General features: G+C 39.9%; 1 protein-coding gene across 4 annotated transcripts in view; it reads left to right on the forward strand.

Annotated features, from left to right (window-relative positions):
- Positions 1 to 17181, forward strand: part of ROS1 (ROS proto-oncogene 1, receptor tyrosine kinase) — a 143079-nt gene that overhangs the window by 11231 nt on the left and 114667 nt on the right. For all 4 annotated transcript variants that reach the window (XM_050786555.1, XM_050786553.1, XM_050786557.1 and 1 more), the window contains 4 exons: positions 5236 to 5296; positions 9123 to 9271; positions 9994 to 10132; positions 16209 to 16410. In XM_050786555.1, the coding sequence (XP_050642512.1) occupies positions 5236 to 5296; positions 9123 to 9271; positions 9994 to 10132; positions 16209 to 16410 (551 nt within the window). The remainder of the gene's footprint in view (positions 1 to 5235; positions 5297 to 9122; positions 9272 to 9993; positions 10133 to 16208; positions 16411 to 17181) is intronic.

Consider the following 17181-nt stretch of genomic DNA (forward strand, 5'->3'; position numbering starts at 1 on the left):
CACTAAAAAGATGTCATTAAGCCACATGTCTTTATCTCTGGTCTCTAAAAAGTTTTTAAAACAGGAGTGAAGAAACCTAAGTTATTCTCAGTGCACTGAGACATTCTTCCTGATAGTGTTATTATTCTGAGTATACGAATGACTGTAAAATTCAGTTTTGGCACAAATATTTACTGTTTTATGTGTCTATGTGCATGTATATAATATATATGTTCCTATGTTCATATACACACATTCACTATATATATATATGTATATTACCGTAATCTGGTTTGGGAGGTTATAATCCCTGGACTCTGGGCAGAGTTGGAGTTGGGGTAATGGAGGGGAGAGAAGGAAGAGGCACATTCAGAGATATCTCGGCTGACTCCATTTTCTTCCCCACAATGTATAGTGCTCTACCTTTAAATATAGGACATGAAAAGAGAATGCTTTAATTGCAACTCTTTCTTTCTTTCTTTCTTTCTTTCTTTCTTTCTTTCTTTCTTTCTTTCTTTCTTTCTCTCTTTCTTTCTTTCTCTCTCTTTTTCTTTTTTCTCCTTCCTTCCTTCCTTCCTTCCTTCCTTCCTTCCTTCCTTCCTTCCTTCCTTCCTTCCTTCCTTCCTTTCTTTCTTTCCTTCCTTCTTTCTTTCTTCTTTCTTCCTTCCTTTCTTTCTTTCTTTCTTTCTTTCTTTCTTTCTTTCTTTCTTTCTTTCTTTCTTTCTCTCTCTCTTTCTTTCTTTTTTTCTTTCTTTCTCTCTTGCTCTATTGCTTTCTTTCTTGCTTTCTTGCTTTCTCCCACTCTTTCTCCCTCCTCTCTCTCTCTCTTTCTTTCTTCCCACAGTCTCACACTGTCACCCAGAGTGGAGTGCAGTGGTACATTCTTGGCTCACTGCAACCTCTGCCTCCCTGGTTTAAGTTATTCTCCTGCCTCAGCCTTCCGAGTAGCTGGGGCTACAGGCACGCGCCACCATGACTGGCTAACTTTGTATTTTTAGTAGAGATGGGGTTTCAACACGTTAGCCAGGCTGGTCTCAAACTCCTGATTTCAAGTGATCCACCTGCCTCAGCCTCCCAAAGTGCTGGGATTACAGGCATGAGCCCCCAAGCTTGGCCGCAATTTTCTTTCTTATGCAACAAAATCCTTTGCCAACATTTTGCAACACAGCTTCTCCCCACCCCTTCTCCCAATGGTAAGCGATGTCTCACATTGCCCTGCCCAGGTGTACTTACGGTCCTCTAAGCAACCTCTGCTGCACTTGATTTTCTCTTTTTCAAAGAGACCTTGACGTTTTGATGTTTCCTACTTAGTCTTCAGCTGAGCTTATCTGTCCTGTATTTCATCCCTTCAAAATATGGTTATTTGACAATAGGTGATATGAAGAAGCTACATTATTTATGAGTTTAAAACCTGTGTTCGCTGGGTATGGTGGTGTGCACCTGTAGTCCCAGCTATTTGGGAGGCTGAAGTAGGAGGGTTGCTGGAGGTCAGGAGCTTGAGAGCATCCTGGGAAACATAGCACGACTGTTCCCTAAAGAAAAAAACTTTAAAACCTATGTTGTATTCTTTTTAAATATCCTTGAAACTGGTAACCAGAGCCTGGGGAAGGAGTATAAATTATTGTTCATTAGTAAAACAGAAAAATTCCCTCTTAATAGAGAGCAAAAATACAAATGAAAAATTAAATTGGCATGTTTTCTCAGTTATAACTGGTTGGTTATAAAAATCACATCTGAGCAATTTTTCTTGGGAGTGGGTGGAGGTGAGGGTTGGGTAAGAAGAGAGAAAACAGAGAAGACAAATCACCCATATGTAAAGAGACAATTAAAGGTCTCTCCTGATTGAGATAGAAAAAAAAAAAATTGCCTGCGAATCCTTTTATGTGATGAAAGCAAAATTACCCCAAAGAATAGTCCCTAGAATAAATGTACCAGTGTCAGAAAAATCAGGGAGAGAGAGCCTTTAAAGCATCGAAGAAACCCAGGATTAGATTTGTAGTGTGCTAATTCTTTGTTAATCATTATGCTGCTCAGTTTTCTGTGCTTATGTAGTATAAATCTTTCCTCTCAGTGTTATAACTTGTATAACTATTCTTTCTCTTTATACTTTGCTGTTTTACACTTTAAAATGTTTCACTTTAAATAAAGTAGAACTGAACAGGAATATGTGCTATATGTATATCTATCTATATCTATCTATCATGTATCTATCAGTCTATCATCTATCCATCCTTTCTTTCTTTCTTTCTTTCTTTCTTTCTTTCTTTCTTTCTTTCTTTCTTTCTTTCTTTCTTTCTTTCTTTCTTTCTTTCTTTCTTTCTTTCTTTCTTTCTGTCACCTCAGTTGTCCACACCTTTGGGAAATCAGACTCCTTACTCACTGGTGTTTGAACATAGGAAGGTTGTCATTTTTGCAATTCGTATTTCTTGGAAGGAATAATCTTGAAAGTGATAGCTCAGTGAAACAGAACTTGGAAAATGATGATAGCTAGTGAGATGGCTTATCCCTGATAATTTAAAATGCAAATTAGATCTTATCATCGCATCTTGGCCTTTGGCTATATAGCTATATATAGAATGAAACAATAGAATATATATATATTTATATATATAATATACAATAGTCAAAATAGATCTTATTATAGCCCATTGGTCTTATTGTACCTGAAACATTTCAATGGCTTTTTACTGCTCTTTGAAAAGAATTATAAACTACAAAGGTCTACCAGCTCCACTGCCTGCCTGTCTTGACTTCATCTCACATTCTCCCCTTGGTCTCTGTGCTGGCCACACTGACCTTTCCCTCTTTCTTGACATAGAAGACACATTCCTGCCTCAAAGTTTTCATCCTGTTGTTGCTTCTGCTTTTACCCAGATCTCTGCAAGCCCAGCTCCTCCTGATGACTGAAGTCTTGGCTTGGATCACCCTAATAAAGTCTCCTTCTCCACCTAGCTATACCTGTGGCTTTGACTTATTTTCTTCCCAGCAATTTTCATTATCAGAATTATTTTTTCTTGTTAAAAATTTGTCACTCAGTTATTATCTACCTCCTTCTAAGGGAAGTCCTATAAGGCAGGGAATTTAACTTTCTTGCTTACTGTCGTATTCTTAGACTCCACAACCATGCTTGGCATGAAAAAGGCCAATTGTTCAAATATTCTGAATGAATGGAAGAATAATTTTTAAGGGAACAATGCCTCAATTCATATGGAGGGCGGTGGGGGAGGCTTCCTTGTGTTACAGAAGCTGGAAAGGGCACTGGCAGCCTATGTGCCAGTCTGGGAAACCAAGGGTGGAGCCAGAGAGGCAATAAAGATGGACTGACTACGATGAGGATGATGGGAATGTGGGTGGGAACAGAGAGAGCTAGCTGATGTAGCCCCTGGGAAGAGTAAACTTGGCCTCCACTGTGGAAATGGCAGCTCAGTAACGTGGAATGTTCCACATGAATGTCCCATCCAGGGCATTCAGGCTCAAATTCTGTAAATTCCTTAAATCCAACCATCTTTAGATTCTCTCCAGGCAACTCAAGCTTGAGAAACCCTGGATAACTTTATTTGAAGTCCAATGTTGAATTGCCACCATGGTTCAGGGAGGGGTGAAGGGAGGTGAAAGGAGTGGGGGGCTGGAGTGGGGGAGGAGAGAGAGAGAGAGAGAGAGAGGGAAACGTAGTTGTTAGCTTTACCTCCACTTGAGATAACTTTTAAACTCCCAGAAGGATGGGAATTTTATTATCTATTTCCCCTGAACATGTCAGAAAAAACAGGACCACAATTTCCTCTGATTGTCAGGACTAGCTATATTTCAAAATAATCTGAATTTCCAAATACATCTCCTCTCTTCTCCTTAGTTTTCTTTTACAGAAAAAAACCCCCTCATGTTATATAATAATTTTGCTGTAAATTGGTTTGTTTATTCTCTGCAGTTAATAAATATGTTGAATGCTTCACTAAAATATGTAAACAGGATGTGAAACGTATACTAAGCCTTGAAATTAAATAATTCCAAAACCAAACTAAGGTATTTAAATTAATCCTTAACTAAGCAAACTTCGGTTTATCAGGCACCCTTCCTTTCAGTGTGCAAATCAAACGTTGAACTGTTCATATTTGCAAGTTATAGTTCTTCTTTTTAGGGCAAATGTATTGTGCCTGCTTTCTGCTATTACCGTGAGAAACTATAGCATCTTGTCCTAGGTATTGTAGTTACATATTGAAAGACAGCAGGGAGATTGATCATGATTGTGTTGTAGTTTTACAATATGTGCCTTTTCTGCAAGTATGTGTGTGTGTGTGTGTGTTTTGTAGCTGATGTTAATGCATCTGTTAAGAGTTGCAGGAAATTTGTGTTTCAGTCATCAAGTTATGTACTGTATTTTTCATTAATGAGATAAAATGTAAATATCATTAAGTTTTCATCAATTTTAAAACTCAACATTGGTATAAAGATATTCATTAAAATGTTCAGCTACTATACAAATTTATAGTCAACTTTTAATTTTCCAAGGAAGACCGGGATATATAAAATAAGTAGTTAATCCCTAAGCATCATTTTACTCTAAAGTTTTAGGTTTTAAGCTCATTAAAACATTGACCAAGATGGCAAGCAGATGATTGTACTGCTAAGCTCAGTGTTTTTTCAAACTATATGATGTGCCACATTAGAAGGTCATCAAATCAATTCAGCCAACCAAGAGTCGCATTAAACAAAATGAAACAATAGAATAGAATATCATTGTACATATAAGAGCACATCACAGAAAAAGAGTTTCTTTTGGGGACAATGAAAATGTGCTAAAATTAGATTGTGGTGATTATTGCACAACTCTGAATATTCCAACAGCACTGAACTGTGTACTTTAAATAAGTGAGTTTACGGCAGGTGAATGTATTTCAATAAAACTTCTAAAAATGGAGGAAAAAGTAAAGATCATTTCAGGAATCTTTTTTTCAACATGTATGTGTGTACTAAGTTGTTTTGTTAAGTTATTTTTTGCTGTGGAGCATGGTCAAAAATTTGGAAAGCGCCAGTCTAGCAAGTGGGAATTTTACTGCAGGGGAAATAGTTGACATAAACATGTACTTGCGTGTTAGGCACTCAAAGTTAGGCACTCAGAGTAGATTTCAAAGATTTACTCACATATTGGGCAAAGATATACTTGCATATTAGATATTTGGATTTCAAAATTTAGTTGAAGCTTATCAGCAAAACCAGTACCAAGGCTGCCCTGACTGTCATGCTCTCTGTCTTCCACAGCGGGAGTCGTGTGAGGTTGGCTGCAGCAGCGCGGAAGGTGCATATGAAGAGGAAGTACTGGGTAAGAAGACACACACGACTTTTAAAAAATAGGCTGCACCACTCTAGTGACTTGTACTTTTTTTTTTTTTTTTTTTTTTTTTTTTTGAGACGGAGTCTCACGCTGTTGCCCAGGCTGGAGTGCAGTGGCGCGATCTCGGCTCACTGCAAGCTCCGCCTCCCGGGTTCCCGCCATTCTCCTGCCTCAGCCTCCTGAGTAGCTGGGACTACAGGCGCCCGCCACCGCACCCGGCTAATTTTTTGTATTTTTAGTAGAGACGGGGTTTCACTGTGGTCTCAATCTCCTGACCTTGTGATCCGCCCGCCTCGGCCTCCCAAAGTGCTGGGATTACAGGCTTGAGCCACCGCGCCCGGCCGTGACTTGTACTTTTGTAAAGATAATGAAACACCTCTCAAAACATCTTGACTTCTACATCTCAGTATGATCAAAAATATCTACTTAGAGAAATCAGTAATTTCAAACGTATAGGCCATTCTGATAAAGATTCAGCAAGATTCTTCTTTCAGAACAAAAAAGGGGAAACAGTACATGACTAATGTTTAGGACCAGATTTTGCCCTCACGTTCAGTAGATACACTCACTTCTGTCTTAATGACAGACAAATGTACATCCTGAGCAGACTTGATGTCAGAGAATGCCACTGTTTTAATGACTGGAAAGTATACGCATATTGTACTGAATGTACCTTTCATTATTCAGCTAACAGTTATCCAATAGAGTGCCTACTATGTGAATGAGTCCTCAAAAGGCTCTAGGAATTTGTAAAATGTACAGAAGCTATACTTCTCAGTGTTAGATTTTGAGCAAGTAGGGGCCTTGGGTGTTTATCAGCTCCCTCTGCCTGATTTCGGAGTAGGCTGGGCGTGTCACAGTAGCTTTGCCTTAGAGTGTTAATTCTCCAGTAGTTTCTAAAAGTCCAATGCTTTGATAAGTCATAGCTTCGATGTCAGCAGATATCATTTCCAGAATTCCCTAGGACATCCTCCCACCGAGATGTAGACAGTTCCCTTAAGTCTGAAGGATGCTTGGCTCTTCCATACGTTGTAGTCCTTGACTCAGTGGCTTGTTCCTTGCTCTCAGTGGCTGATGGAAATCGGAAGGGGAATCTTGTCTTGCTATTCTGATTTGCTTCTGCCCTTTAGTGTCCCACAAAAGACACCCTAGACATTTCTGTGGAGAGGTAGTGATACTACATTTTTTTTCTATGTTATGGGAATTAGCTGTGGATAAAATGTATATTTTATGGTTTCCAAGCTGTACACTGATGTGCTCCAGGCCATTACAGCAATCTCATGGGGAGCCATGGAGTATTTTAAACACTCAAGGGGAACACAGAGATATGAGAAATCTGTTGGATGGTGATACCCAATCTGATCATAATATTGGAGGAGTTGTGCAGTAACCAACAGGTACACAGGCCCCATTAGTATGCAATTATTTTTATTTCAGGATGAAATAAATATACAGTTTCATCTTTCAATTTCTTATTTGTTTCAAACATCTACCAAATTGTTAGATACCAAATTGTTAGTCAATCTGGTATTAACACATACTTATTAAGTTATACTACTTAAAAAATGGAACTGTTAGAGAATTCTTTTAGTTCAGAGAACCATAAAAAATTTCTGAGAAACTAAGGACACCAGAACTGAGGAAGTGTGTAATCTTTTATTTACATTCCTTTATTATATTCTAAAATTATATTACCAGCTTAATTATATAATTCTGTTAGAATACAAGTGCAATCAATGCTTTATTTTTATTTTCTCATTGGCTATGGATCAATGTCTATGTACCACTAACAAATGAGATGTATCAAGTCTAAATAAAAGCATTTGTACTTAAAGACCATATCTGTAGTCTGTTATAATTAATCCTTTCATCCATGATCCTAAGACCTTATTTGTATTTAACTCATCTGATTTCTAGGTCATTTAACAGTGGGTATGCTATGTTCGTTTTAGATACCTCTCATGTCTCTTTTCACATGATGGAATATGATACTAGCTAATAACATCTTAAAATAAATAAATAAACATATATATTTGCCTATACAAAATATAAATGCATACACACACACACACACACACACACACACATATGACAGACAGAGAGAGAGAGTCTCGCTCTATCACCCAGGATGGAGTACAGTGGCACAATCACAGCTCACTGTAACCTCAAACTCCTGAGCTCAAGCAATCCCCCTGCCTCAGCCTCCTGAGTAGCTAGGCATGAGTCACCATGCCTGTCCAAAAATAGCTATTTTTCATTAGGCGTTTATGAGTTGACCACTTTTCTCATTAATTAATATGTGTTAGCTCCTTTTGTCCTCAGAGTTATACATACTATTATTAACTTCATTTTACAGGTAAGAAAATTGAGGCACAAAGTTTATATACTTGCTTGAGGCCACGTAGCTGGTAAGGGATATCTCTGAAATTATAACCCAGCTGCCTGGTAACAGAGCCTTTTCTTACCCACTCTGCCATGTACTGAAAATAGGATGGAGCTCAGTCTAGCTTCCCTTTTTCATTTGGCTCTCTCTTTGCCTTGATATTTTAGCATAAACCTACTTTACCTTTTTTTTTCATATGTATCACCACGGCTTTGAAATATGTCTATGTTTAGCTATGATATTTACATTTACTTGTACTTATATAACTGATCACTTCTGCCTAGTTCTCAACTTTTGTCGTTTCTGGTGCCTCCTGGTTATTTTTCCTCACTCTGCTGATAACTCCATCATTGGAGTCCTCTTCAAGGTGTCCACAGCATACCTAATTCCTGCTATTGAGAGTCTCACAACAAGAAAGGGAAGGAAAGTGGAGCTGTGCTTTGCTTATTCAGTTATAATAGTCAAAAATGAACTATAAAAAGAAGAATCACTGAGAAAGGTTGTGCTGGGCCATTTTGTGAGCTAGGTCCTCAGATGACAATGGCTTTGATTTTTCTGGATTACAGAGTATGCACTTTAATTGGTCCATGTCTGGTATCTGTAGTGATGAGAATTGTATCAATTTTCTCTTAATCAGAAAGAATGAGGTCCTGGGAGTTTGTATTTAACTATTTTAAGCTCCCTACCAAATTTACCATGCTTTCTCAACCAGAGTGCTGATTCTGTTTCTATGAAAGAAAGCTGAAGCATTAAATTCATCACAATTTTGGAAAAATATAAAAAGTAAAGTAAAATCATTTCTTCACAGTGACATACTATTCAGAAGTCTAGCCCTTTGTACCGTGCCTGGCAAGCAGCACCTGGGAAATATGTGCTGCCAATTGTAATATGTCTAGTGTTTAAACGTCCTGAAATATTTTATAATGTGAGACAGCCGATCATAGCGTCCTTTGGAGTAAAGGCAATTGCTCTGTACATATAAAAATTATTTGTTGTTAAGATGCACAGCAATAGTAGAATTAGAGGATAAAATTTCAGAAACATATTGGGGTACACGTCCCAGGATAATGAATGGTTCTGTTGTGCCACCGACATGCTCTGAGCACTGGGCCCCCCAGCCTGTAAGAGAGTAGTATTGTCAGAGAAAACTGGACAGCTCAGAACCCTCTGTGTCATCTGCCTGTAAAACAAAAACCTGAACAAAAAAATATTATGTTCAAAGATAACAATAAATTCTGTGGAAAAAAGACTGACAGACTGATTGATTTTTAAAAATAAATTGAAAATGCATACCATTGATTATTCAGGTGAGTTATTGTGGCAAGACGGTTTTAGCAAGAGAATACGGAGAGCCCTAGATGAGACAGGCACACACTCTCTTGTGCTGATGCACAGGAGTGCATGGTGAGTGCAATCTTCTTTTCTCCCCAGGAAATGCAGACCTTCCAACTGCGCCCTTTGCTTCTTCCATTGGAAGCCACAATATGACATTACGATGGAAATCTGCCAACTTCTCTGGCGTAAAATACATCATTCAGTGGAAATATGCACAACTTCTGGGAAGCTGGACTTATACTAAGGTATGAAAGACTGCCTTTGTACCTAAACCCAGACCCTTTCCCAATTTTTAAAAGTGCCAAATTTTTACTTATAGTTATAAGCATAAAGGCCTTCTAGAAAAGATTCAACTGTAAGATGGGTAGTTGGATTAGATGAATTTTAATCTCAGCTACTCTGTAACATGTTAATGCTAAGCCTTAACATTAAGGCTTATTTTATAGGGAAAATATAATATTTATGTTATAAGGAAAATATAATGTTGGATGTATATACTATTCCTTCAGTGCAGCATCACATAACCGTTCACCCCATTAGTCATTATCTGCCCATCCCAGCTAAGATGAGTCCAGCTAGGATGGAGGGCAGAAGAAAGATTCTCATGGGGGTTGTTGCAATTTAGAAGTACTGTCTATGGTGGTCATCCAGGACTGTGTCTTTTAGGGAAGCATGAGAAAGTTTAGAAAAAAAATAGTCCCAAGATACTATGTGTACTAACATAGAAAAATTTAAGTCCTTGAGATTATAAATGCCAAATAATTGAGTCCATAATTTTGCTATTTCGAAGGGGAGAATTTCTGAGTGAATTCTGCATGCTAATGTCTGAATGGCTTGTCACTAAGCTCCAGGCCTCTATTTCATCTCTGTCAAGCCATACATCTTCCACAAATTAATCTATGCTCTTGAGTCCCAATGTGGCGTGGTGATTCTATACATGCTGATTATTGATCACTCCTTGATTTAGACCGTGTCCAAACTGTCCTATGTGGTCGAGCCCCTGCACCCCTTTACTGAGTACATTTTCCGAGTGGTTTGGATCTTCACAGCGCAGCTTCAGCTCTACTCCCCTCCAAGTCCCAGTTACAGGACTCATCCTCATGGAGGTATGGTGTACACACATTGCTTATAAAAGGACATTATTGCAAAGCTTTGATTTAGTTTGTTTTTATTTTAAACAATGAAATAAATATAATCCTTCCTATTAATCGACCCATTCAACAATTGGGTACATAACTATGTGCTAGGTAGTATTCTAGGTACTCACAATACCTTTAAGATCAAAAGAGACAATGACCTCTGCTCTTGTGGTGCTCACTTTCCTTTCTTTTTCTGAGACAGTCTTGCTCTGTTGCCCAGGCTGGAATGCAGTGGTGTGATCTTGGCTCACTGTAACCTCCACCTCCCGGATTCAAGTGATTCCCCTGCCTCAGCCTCCCAGAGCAGCTGGGACTCAGGCATGCACCACCATGCCTGGCTAATTTTTTGTATTTTTAGTAGAGATGGGGTTTTGCCATGCTGGCCAGGCTGATCTTGTGCTCCTGACCTCAAGTGATCTGCCCGCCTCGGCCTCCCAAAGTGCTGGGATTATAGGCGTGAGCCACCTCGCCCAGCTGGAGCTCACATTTTGGTGGAAGAGGAATATTCTGCAATAAACATAAGAAATAAATAAAGTATATTGTAAGTGGGATGGTGCTGTGTGCTATAGTAAGAGGAATATTTTGAGCAGGGTTTGTCATTTAGGGGATTGGAAATAAAGAGTGAGGAGGGAAGGAGAGGCCAGTGGCAGTATGAAATAAGGTGGCCAGAATGAGCCTTGATGAGCTGGTGGGGTAAAGTTTGAGCAAAGACTTAAAGGAGGCGAGGAAGTCAACCACGCAGTTGTCTCAGATAGAGAGTTACAGGCAGAGGGATGGTTCATGTGGAGGACCTAAGGCAAGAACATCCTTGGCCTGATCAAGGAGCAGCTAAGGGGCCCATGTGGCTGAACCAGAGTGAAGGAGGCAGAGCAGTAACAGCTAAGGTCAGAGAGATGGGGGCCAGATCTCAGTCTACCTCAGGGATCTTGGTAAGGCATGTGGCTGTTATTCTGGAAGGAGAGTCACTGTAAGGTTTTGAGGAGAGGAGTGACATGATCTGATGCAACTTGCTTTATACATTAAAAGGAAAACTGGCTGCTGTATGGAGAATGGACTCTGGGGTGTGGGAGAAAGCAGGAAGAACTGGTAGGAAGCCATGTGGTGACCCAGGTGAGAGGCCCAGGAGTGGTAGTGGTGTGGTATAGATATGTTTGAATTCTATTTTTATTTCTTCATATAATTTTAGTCTTTTTATTGCCTAGGTTGTAAATTCTTTGGCTGTGGAAAAATAACATCTGTAAATAAGTTTACCTCCTTTTTTGTTTTATTTTTTTACTGGAAAGGTGGTTATTTTTTGTATTATATTTTTAATATAATTGAAAGGAAGATTGGGCACTTTTTTTCGTTCATTCAAGTATTAATCAAGGACCTATTACATACCAGACATTGTTCTAGACACCAAAGATGATAAAATCCTAACACTTATGGGGTTGCATTCCAGCTAGGGAAGACAGTCGGATAAGTAATTAAGTAAAGGTATTTGTTGGGTCATGAGAAGACCCAATGAATAGCACCCTTCTTCTTAGTCTGAGTTCTGAACCAATAAAAGATAAAACAAAAACATCCAGAAGATGGCTGCAGGAATGTCAGTATTATTTCTGATAAGGGCCAAACTGAATGATGATAGATTTTAAAGTAGGAGGTGGGATCTGACAGGTAGACAGAGGCTTGGTTGCATAGGGCCATACTGACCCTGATAAGGAGTACAGATTTTATTCTAAGTGTAACAGAATGTCTTTGGAGTGTTCTAAGGAGGGGAGGCACTGGTTCAAGTTTTAAAACTCTCAGTATGGCTGATGCGTGGAGAATAGACTGGGAGGGTGGAAGGAAGGCCAGGGAAGTGGGGGAGCTGTTAGGTGGCCAAGTAAGTCAGGCTTGATTTGGTGATGGCTCTGACTAGGGTGATGATGGGAAAATGGGGAAATGTTTGTCATGTATTTTGAAGACTGAGCTGTTGGGGTTGCTGAATGGATTTGGTGAGGAAGAAGGGAAAATCAAAGTTGCTAACTTAGACTTTCAGTCTGAACACCTGAGTGTCATCATTTACTGAGACAGGGACAAGGGTAAAGGAGGAGTAGCTTTCCTAGATAAAATCATCAGTTCTGTTTCAGCCATGTAAAATTTGAGATGTCTATTAGATATCCAAGTGGAGTTGCTGAGGAAGCAATTAAATGGAAGGATTGGGAACTCAGGAGGTAAGTGGAAGGTATCCAAACTACCAGTTTAGGAGTTATCACCATAGAGATGTGATTCAAGCAATGGGCCTGGAGGCAGTATGCTAAGAGTGAATGTGGTTGAGAAAAAGGAGTTCAATGTGTCAGCCCAAGGGCCCTTCATATTTGGTGGCCAGGAAAAAGAGGAGGGACAGCAAAAGACACAGAGAAGGAGAGACTCGGGAGCTTGTGGTGTCCCAAAGCCAAATGATGAAAGTGTTTCAAAAATGAAGGTGATTGAGTATGACACAGTGACATTATCTCTGGAAAGCAACAAAAAGCTTTTTGTCTGCTACATTCCTGCTTCCTCATTTTCCCACCCTTTGTACAGAATGTTGCCCTATCAGACTATAACTTTACTAATACATCCTTAGAGCAATTCTAGCTCTAATAGAATTCTAGCTCTAAATAAATGTTATTGTTCTCTTGTTCAAAATATATTCGTGGGATATCCATAGATGCATGGTATTGTTCTCTTGTTCAAAATATATTCATGGGATATCTATAGATGCATGGATACTGACTTTAAGAAGCTTACTGTCTTGTAGAAGAGATAAAGCATATGCCTAACTAACCTCACAATAAGGTAAAGCTTTATTAAACACATAGAAAAGGTACTGACAAATTCCCATGGAAGTTTAGAGGAGGGAAATATTATTTCTGAAATGAAATACCAAAGAAATCTCTCTGGAAGTCTCATTTGTTGAGTTAGACATGAGGTGAGGAGAGAAAAGGGCAGGTTCATGTGTCTATGGGACCAGGGTCACCAAGATTGGATTCTAAGGCATGGAGGGAAAACAGTCGTATTCCGTCTGCTGGAAGCTTGCAATACAGGAAGACAAATAGTGAGAATAACACTGGGAAGGCTGACTAGGTCCGTCTTACCAAGAATCTTAAATGTCCTGGGTAAGGAGTTTGTACTTTATTTACAATGCATTTAGGAGTTATGGAAGGTTTTAAAGCAGAGCAGTAATTGCTTCACATGCTTCTGAAAAAGAGAATTTTGGCAACTGCACATAGAATAGATTGAGAGAATGAGAGAGATTTGAAAGTACAGAGGTAGAGACCAGATGGGAGGTTACTATATTATTTTAAGATTTTATCAAAACTGCTTTTTAAAAACAACATATATTGGGGTATTCTCTGACTCATTATTTTGAAGATGTGACTTCCATACCAGGAAAAGGATTCAAGCCTAGAAGCCTTAGAGGAAGGCAAATGCTGGGGCACACACTGAGGGAGAGTTGTCTGGTCCCCTCACCCTCAGAGTTAGCTGAGGCAACCCAGGAAGACATGCTCCAGGCTGGATGCCCTAACCCTGAGCTCTGGAGATGTGCCTATGTACAGAGAGCCTCAGGCTGAACTAGGCCTTGGACCTCAGCAGAGCTGAGTAGCTGATGAAGTTGGTTGGGGCATTTTTCCCCTTCCCTGATGGGTGCTGTCTCCTTGCTTGTCAGATCTTAGGGTTTGTGTGGCCACCTCTGCTGATTATTCTGACTGTTCTTATTTACATCCTCAGATCAAACACTGGCCTAGGACCATGTTTGAAATTTTCCAGATCAGAGTAGAATGAATTTTTCCTTGTTCCAAGCAATGCCATATGTTATCCAACAGTGCTGGGACATTTTCTGGTGCTACAGAAATACCATGCAGAGACATTGGCTGGGCAAATCAAAATAATGAAAGCAAATTTTGCTGTCCATTTCTTGGCCTCTCTCCTGGATAAGCAAGCTCGCATACCCTCTGTGTCTTCTGGACCCTACATGGGTGTCCTTAGGGATAGCATCTCATGTTTCTGATTCTCACTTTTCTAGCTACATCAAAACTTAGAAACTTATCTGTATTGTGTTAATTGCCTCATAGTCCTATTCTCTTTTAGCTATGGGAACGACATGATTTTAGATGGTGCTATTGCCTTTTTTTTTTTTTTTTTTTTTTTTTTTTTAAGACAGAGTCTCGCTGTCGCCCAGGCTGGAGTGCAGTAGCGCAATCTCAGCTCACTGCAACCTCTGCCTCTCAGGTTCTAGTGATTCTCCTGCCTCAGCCTCCTGAGTAGCTGGGACTACAGATGCCTGCCACCACGCCCAGCTACTTTTTGTATTTTTAGTAGAGACAGGGTTTCACTGTGTTAGCCAGGATGGTCTTGATCTCTTGACCTCGTGATCCGCCCACCTTGGCCTCCCAAAGTGCTGGGATTACAGGCATGACCCGCTGCACCTGACCTTTTTTTTTTTTTTTTTTTAGATAAGGTCTCACTCTGTCACCCAGGTTGGAGTGCAGTGGCATGATCTCAGCTCACTGCAACTTCTGCCTCCTGGGTTCAAGTGATTCTTGTGCCTCAGCCTCCCAAGTAGCTGGGATTACAGACATGCACCACCATGCCTGGCTAATTTTTGTAATTTTAGTAGAGATGGATTTTTGCCATGTAGGCCAGGCTGATCTCGAACTCCTGGCCTCAAGCGATTGGTCCACCTCAGCCTCCCAAAGTGCTGGAATTATAGGCGTAAACCACCGCACCCGGCCTAAATGGTGCTATTGCCTTTTAACTGGGTCCTTTCAGAAAATAATTTCTTAACAAAGAGGAATGATTGTCAGGCAAGGGATACCAGCATTTCAGGGAAGATTTTTTGTGTGTGTGTGTGTGTGTGTGTGTGTGTGTGTGTGTGTGTTTGGTGAAGAAGACCTGGACAATGATCGCATCTTGCCATGTAGGTGACATTTAACTTGCTTCAACAGTAGAAAATCACATTTGGGCATTGACCATAATGACTTAAATTTTGACATTCCAATTATATTATAATTCAGTGGGAGAAATTTATTTCTTCTCTGTTTATCATAGTGACTGACTCCATGGAGCCAAGGAGTGATGCAATGATGCTTGTGTTTGCTGAAAATTAGTCTGAGAGTTAGAGAGGAATTGCATTAGAGAAAGGCTGAGAGAGCAATTAAAAGGGCTTTTAAAAGTCAGTGGTGATGCAGAGCATTTGCCAAAAGTGTTTAGAGGGAGAGAAATCTACTCAAGAGCAAAGTAACTTCTAATTGTGTCTTTCTATGGATAGAGGAAATAAAAGAGCGTGGTTTCAGGGGTTTGGTTTGAAGGCAGGTGAAGACACAGATGGAAGCTAGGCTGTCAGATCATTTGTTGTCCTTTCTTTTTCCACTCAAGTAGCTGCTGGGGACTGTGTGTGAATGCTCAGTCGTTTCATATATGCTCCTTTAATCCTTTGCCAGGGCAGGGGTGCTGAAGCTCAGTCAGCCTGGATTTCCAGGACCTGGGAGCCGGGGTAAGGAAAGTGTAGTCTGGGTCATTAGAGCTGATGCCAACAAAAGTGAAGCCAACTCTTCGAATTGCAGCTTATCTGAACCCACATCTCCAGCTGGAACCAGCAAGGCTGCCCCACTCAAATGAGTGAAAAGGCCCGAGGATGGACTTTTTGTTTAAACTCATGTTGATCATTGACTCCAGTTTTGGTCAGACTCTCCGCTTCTTCCTAAACTGGTTCCATCCCATGTTTCAACTCATTTAAGTCTCAGAGATTCCTGATGACAGTTTTTAAAGGACCATTATTGTATTTGTATACACTATATTTAATTTTATTTCATTAATTAGAAGTGAGGAAAGTAACATTTGAAAGAGCCTCTTGGGAAAGGAGCGAACTGGTTTAGACATCTTATCACCTTTCCTCTATCACATATTTTGAGTATTAATAAAATTATTTCATTTCCATTAAGTTTTCAAAAAAAAGAAACCAATACTTTTTTCCATCTTATTTTAAAAACATCACGCTTGCACATTTTTCTGCTCACTGTGTCACCATTATCTCTTCCAGTTCCTGAAACTGCACCTTTGATTAGGAATATTGAGAGCTCAAGTCCCGACACTGTGGAAGTCAGCTGGGATCCACCTCAATTCCCGGGTGGACCTATTTTGGGTTATAACTTAAGGCTGATCAGCAAAAATCAAAAATTAGATGCAGGGACACAGAGAACCAGTTTCCAGTTTTACTCCACTTTACCAAATACTATGTACAGGTAAGAATTAAGCGATGCAGAGGGAAATGTAAGCAGCATGGTTGCAGGCATGATAATTATTTAAGAAATATGGCTATCAAATAGTTTAAATATACACCCATGGTGTTGGGTTGAAGTCATTGTGGTTTTCCTCAAGCTTATATGCTTATTAGATTATAGCGTCCTAAGCAGAAACATTCTCAAGTATTTCTATTATATTCAGAGGGTACTCACAAATATGGCTAATAAAAACATCGTAAACACCATGAATTTCAAATTTTCTTTTAATCCAATATGAAAAAAGTGAGGAGGTAGAGTTCTGTTTAGGTATTTTTATTAACCATTAGGGTAATTATTTTATTACTGTTAGCTTTTCTAGCATTTACTAGGGCCTCTTTTTTTTTTTTTTTTTTTTTTTTTTTTTTTTTGAGACGGAGTCTCACGCTGTTGCCCAGGCTGGAGCGCAGTGGCGCGATCTCGGCTCACTGCAAGCTCCGCCTCCCGGGTTCCCGCCATTCTCCTGCCTCAGCCTCCTGAGTGGCTGGGACTACAGGCGCCCGCCACCGCGCCCGGCTAATTTTTTGTATTTTTAGTAGAGACGGGGTTTCACTGTGGTCTCGATCTCCTGACCTTGTGATCCGCCCGCCTCGGCCTCCCAAAGTGCTGGGATTACAGGCTTGAGCCACCGCGCCCGGCCATACTAGGGCCTCTTTAAATTCAGAGAAGAATGGAGGTCATGCAGATAGCAGAGTTCGGCTTTTGACCTCTATGACCCTGAACTGTGCTAGGGGA

This window comes from Macaca thibetana, chromosome 4 (genome assembly GCF_024542745.1).
Source record: "Macaca thibetana thibetana isolate TM-01 chromosome 4, ASM2454274v1, whole genome shotgun sequence".
Classification (NCBI taxonomy): domain Eukaryota; kingdom Metazoa; phylum Chordata; class Mammalia; order Primates; family Cercopithecidae; genus Macaca; species Macaca thibetana.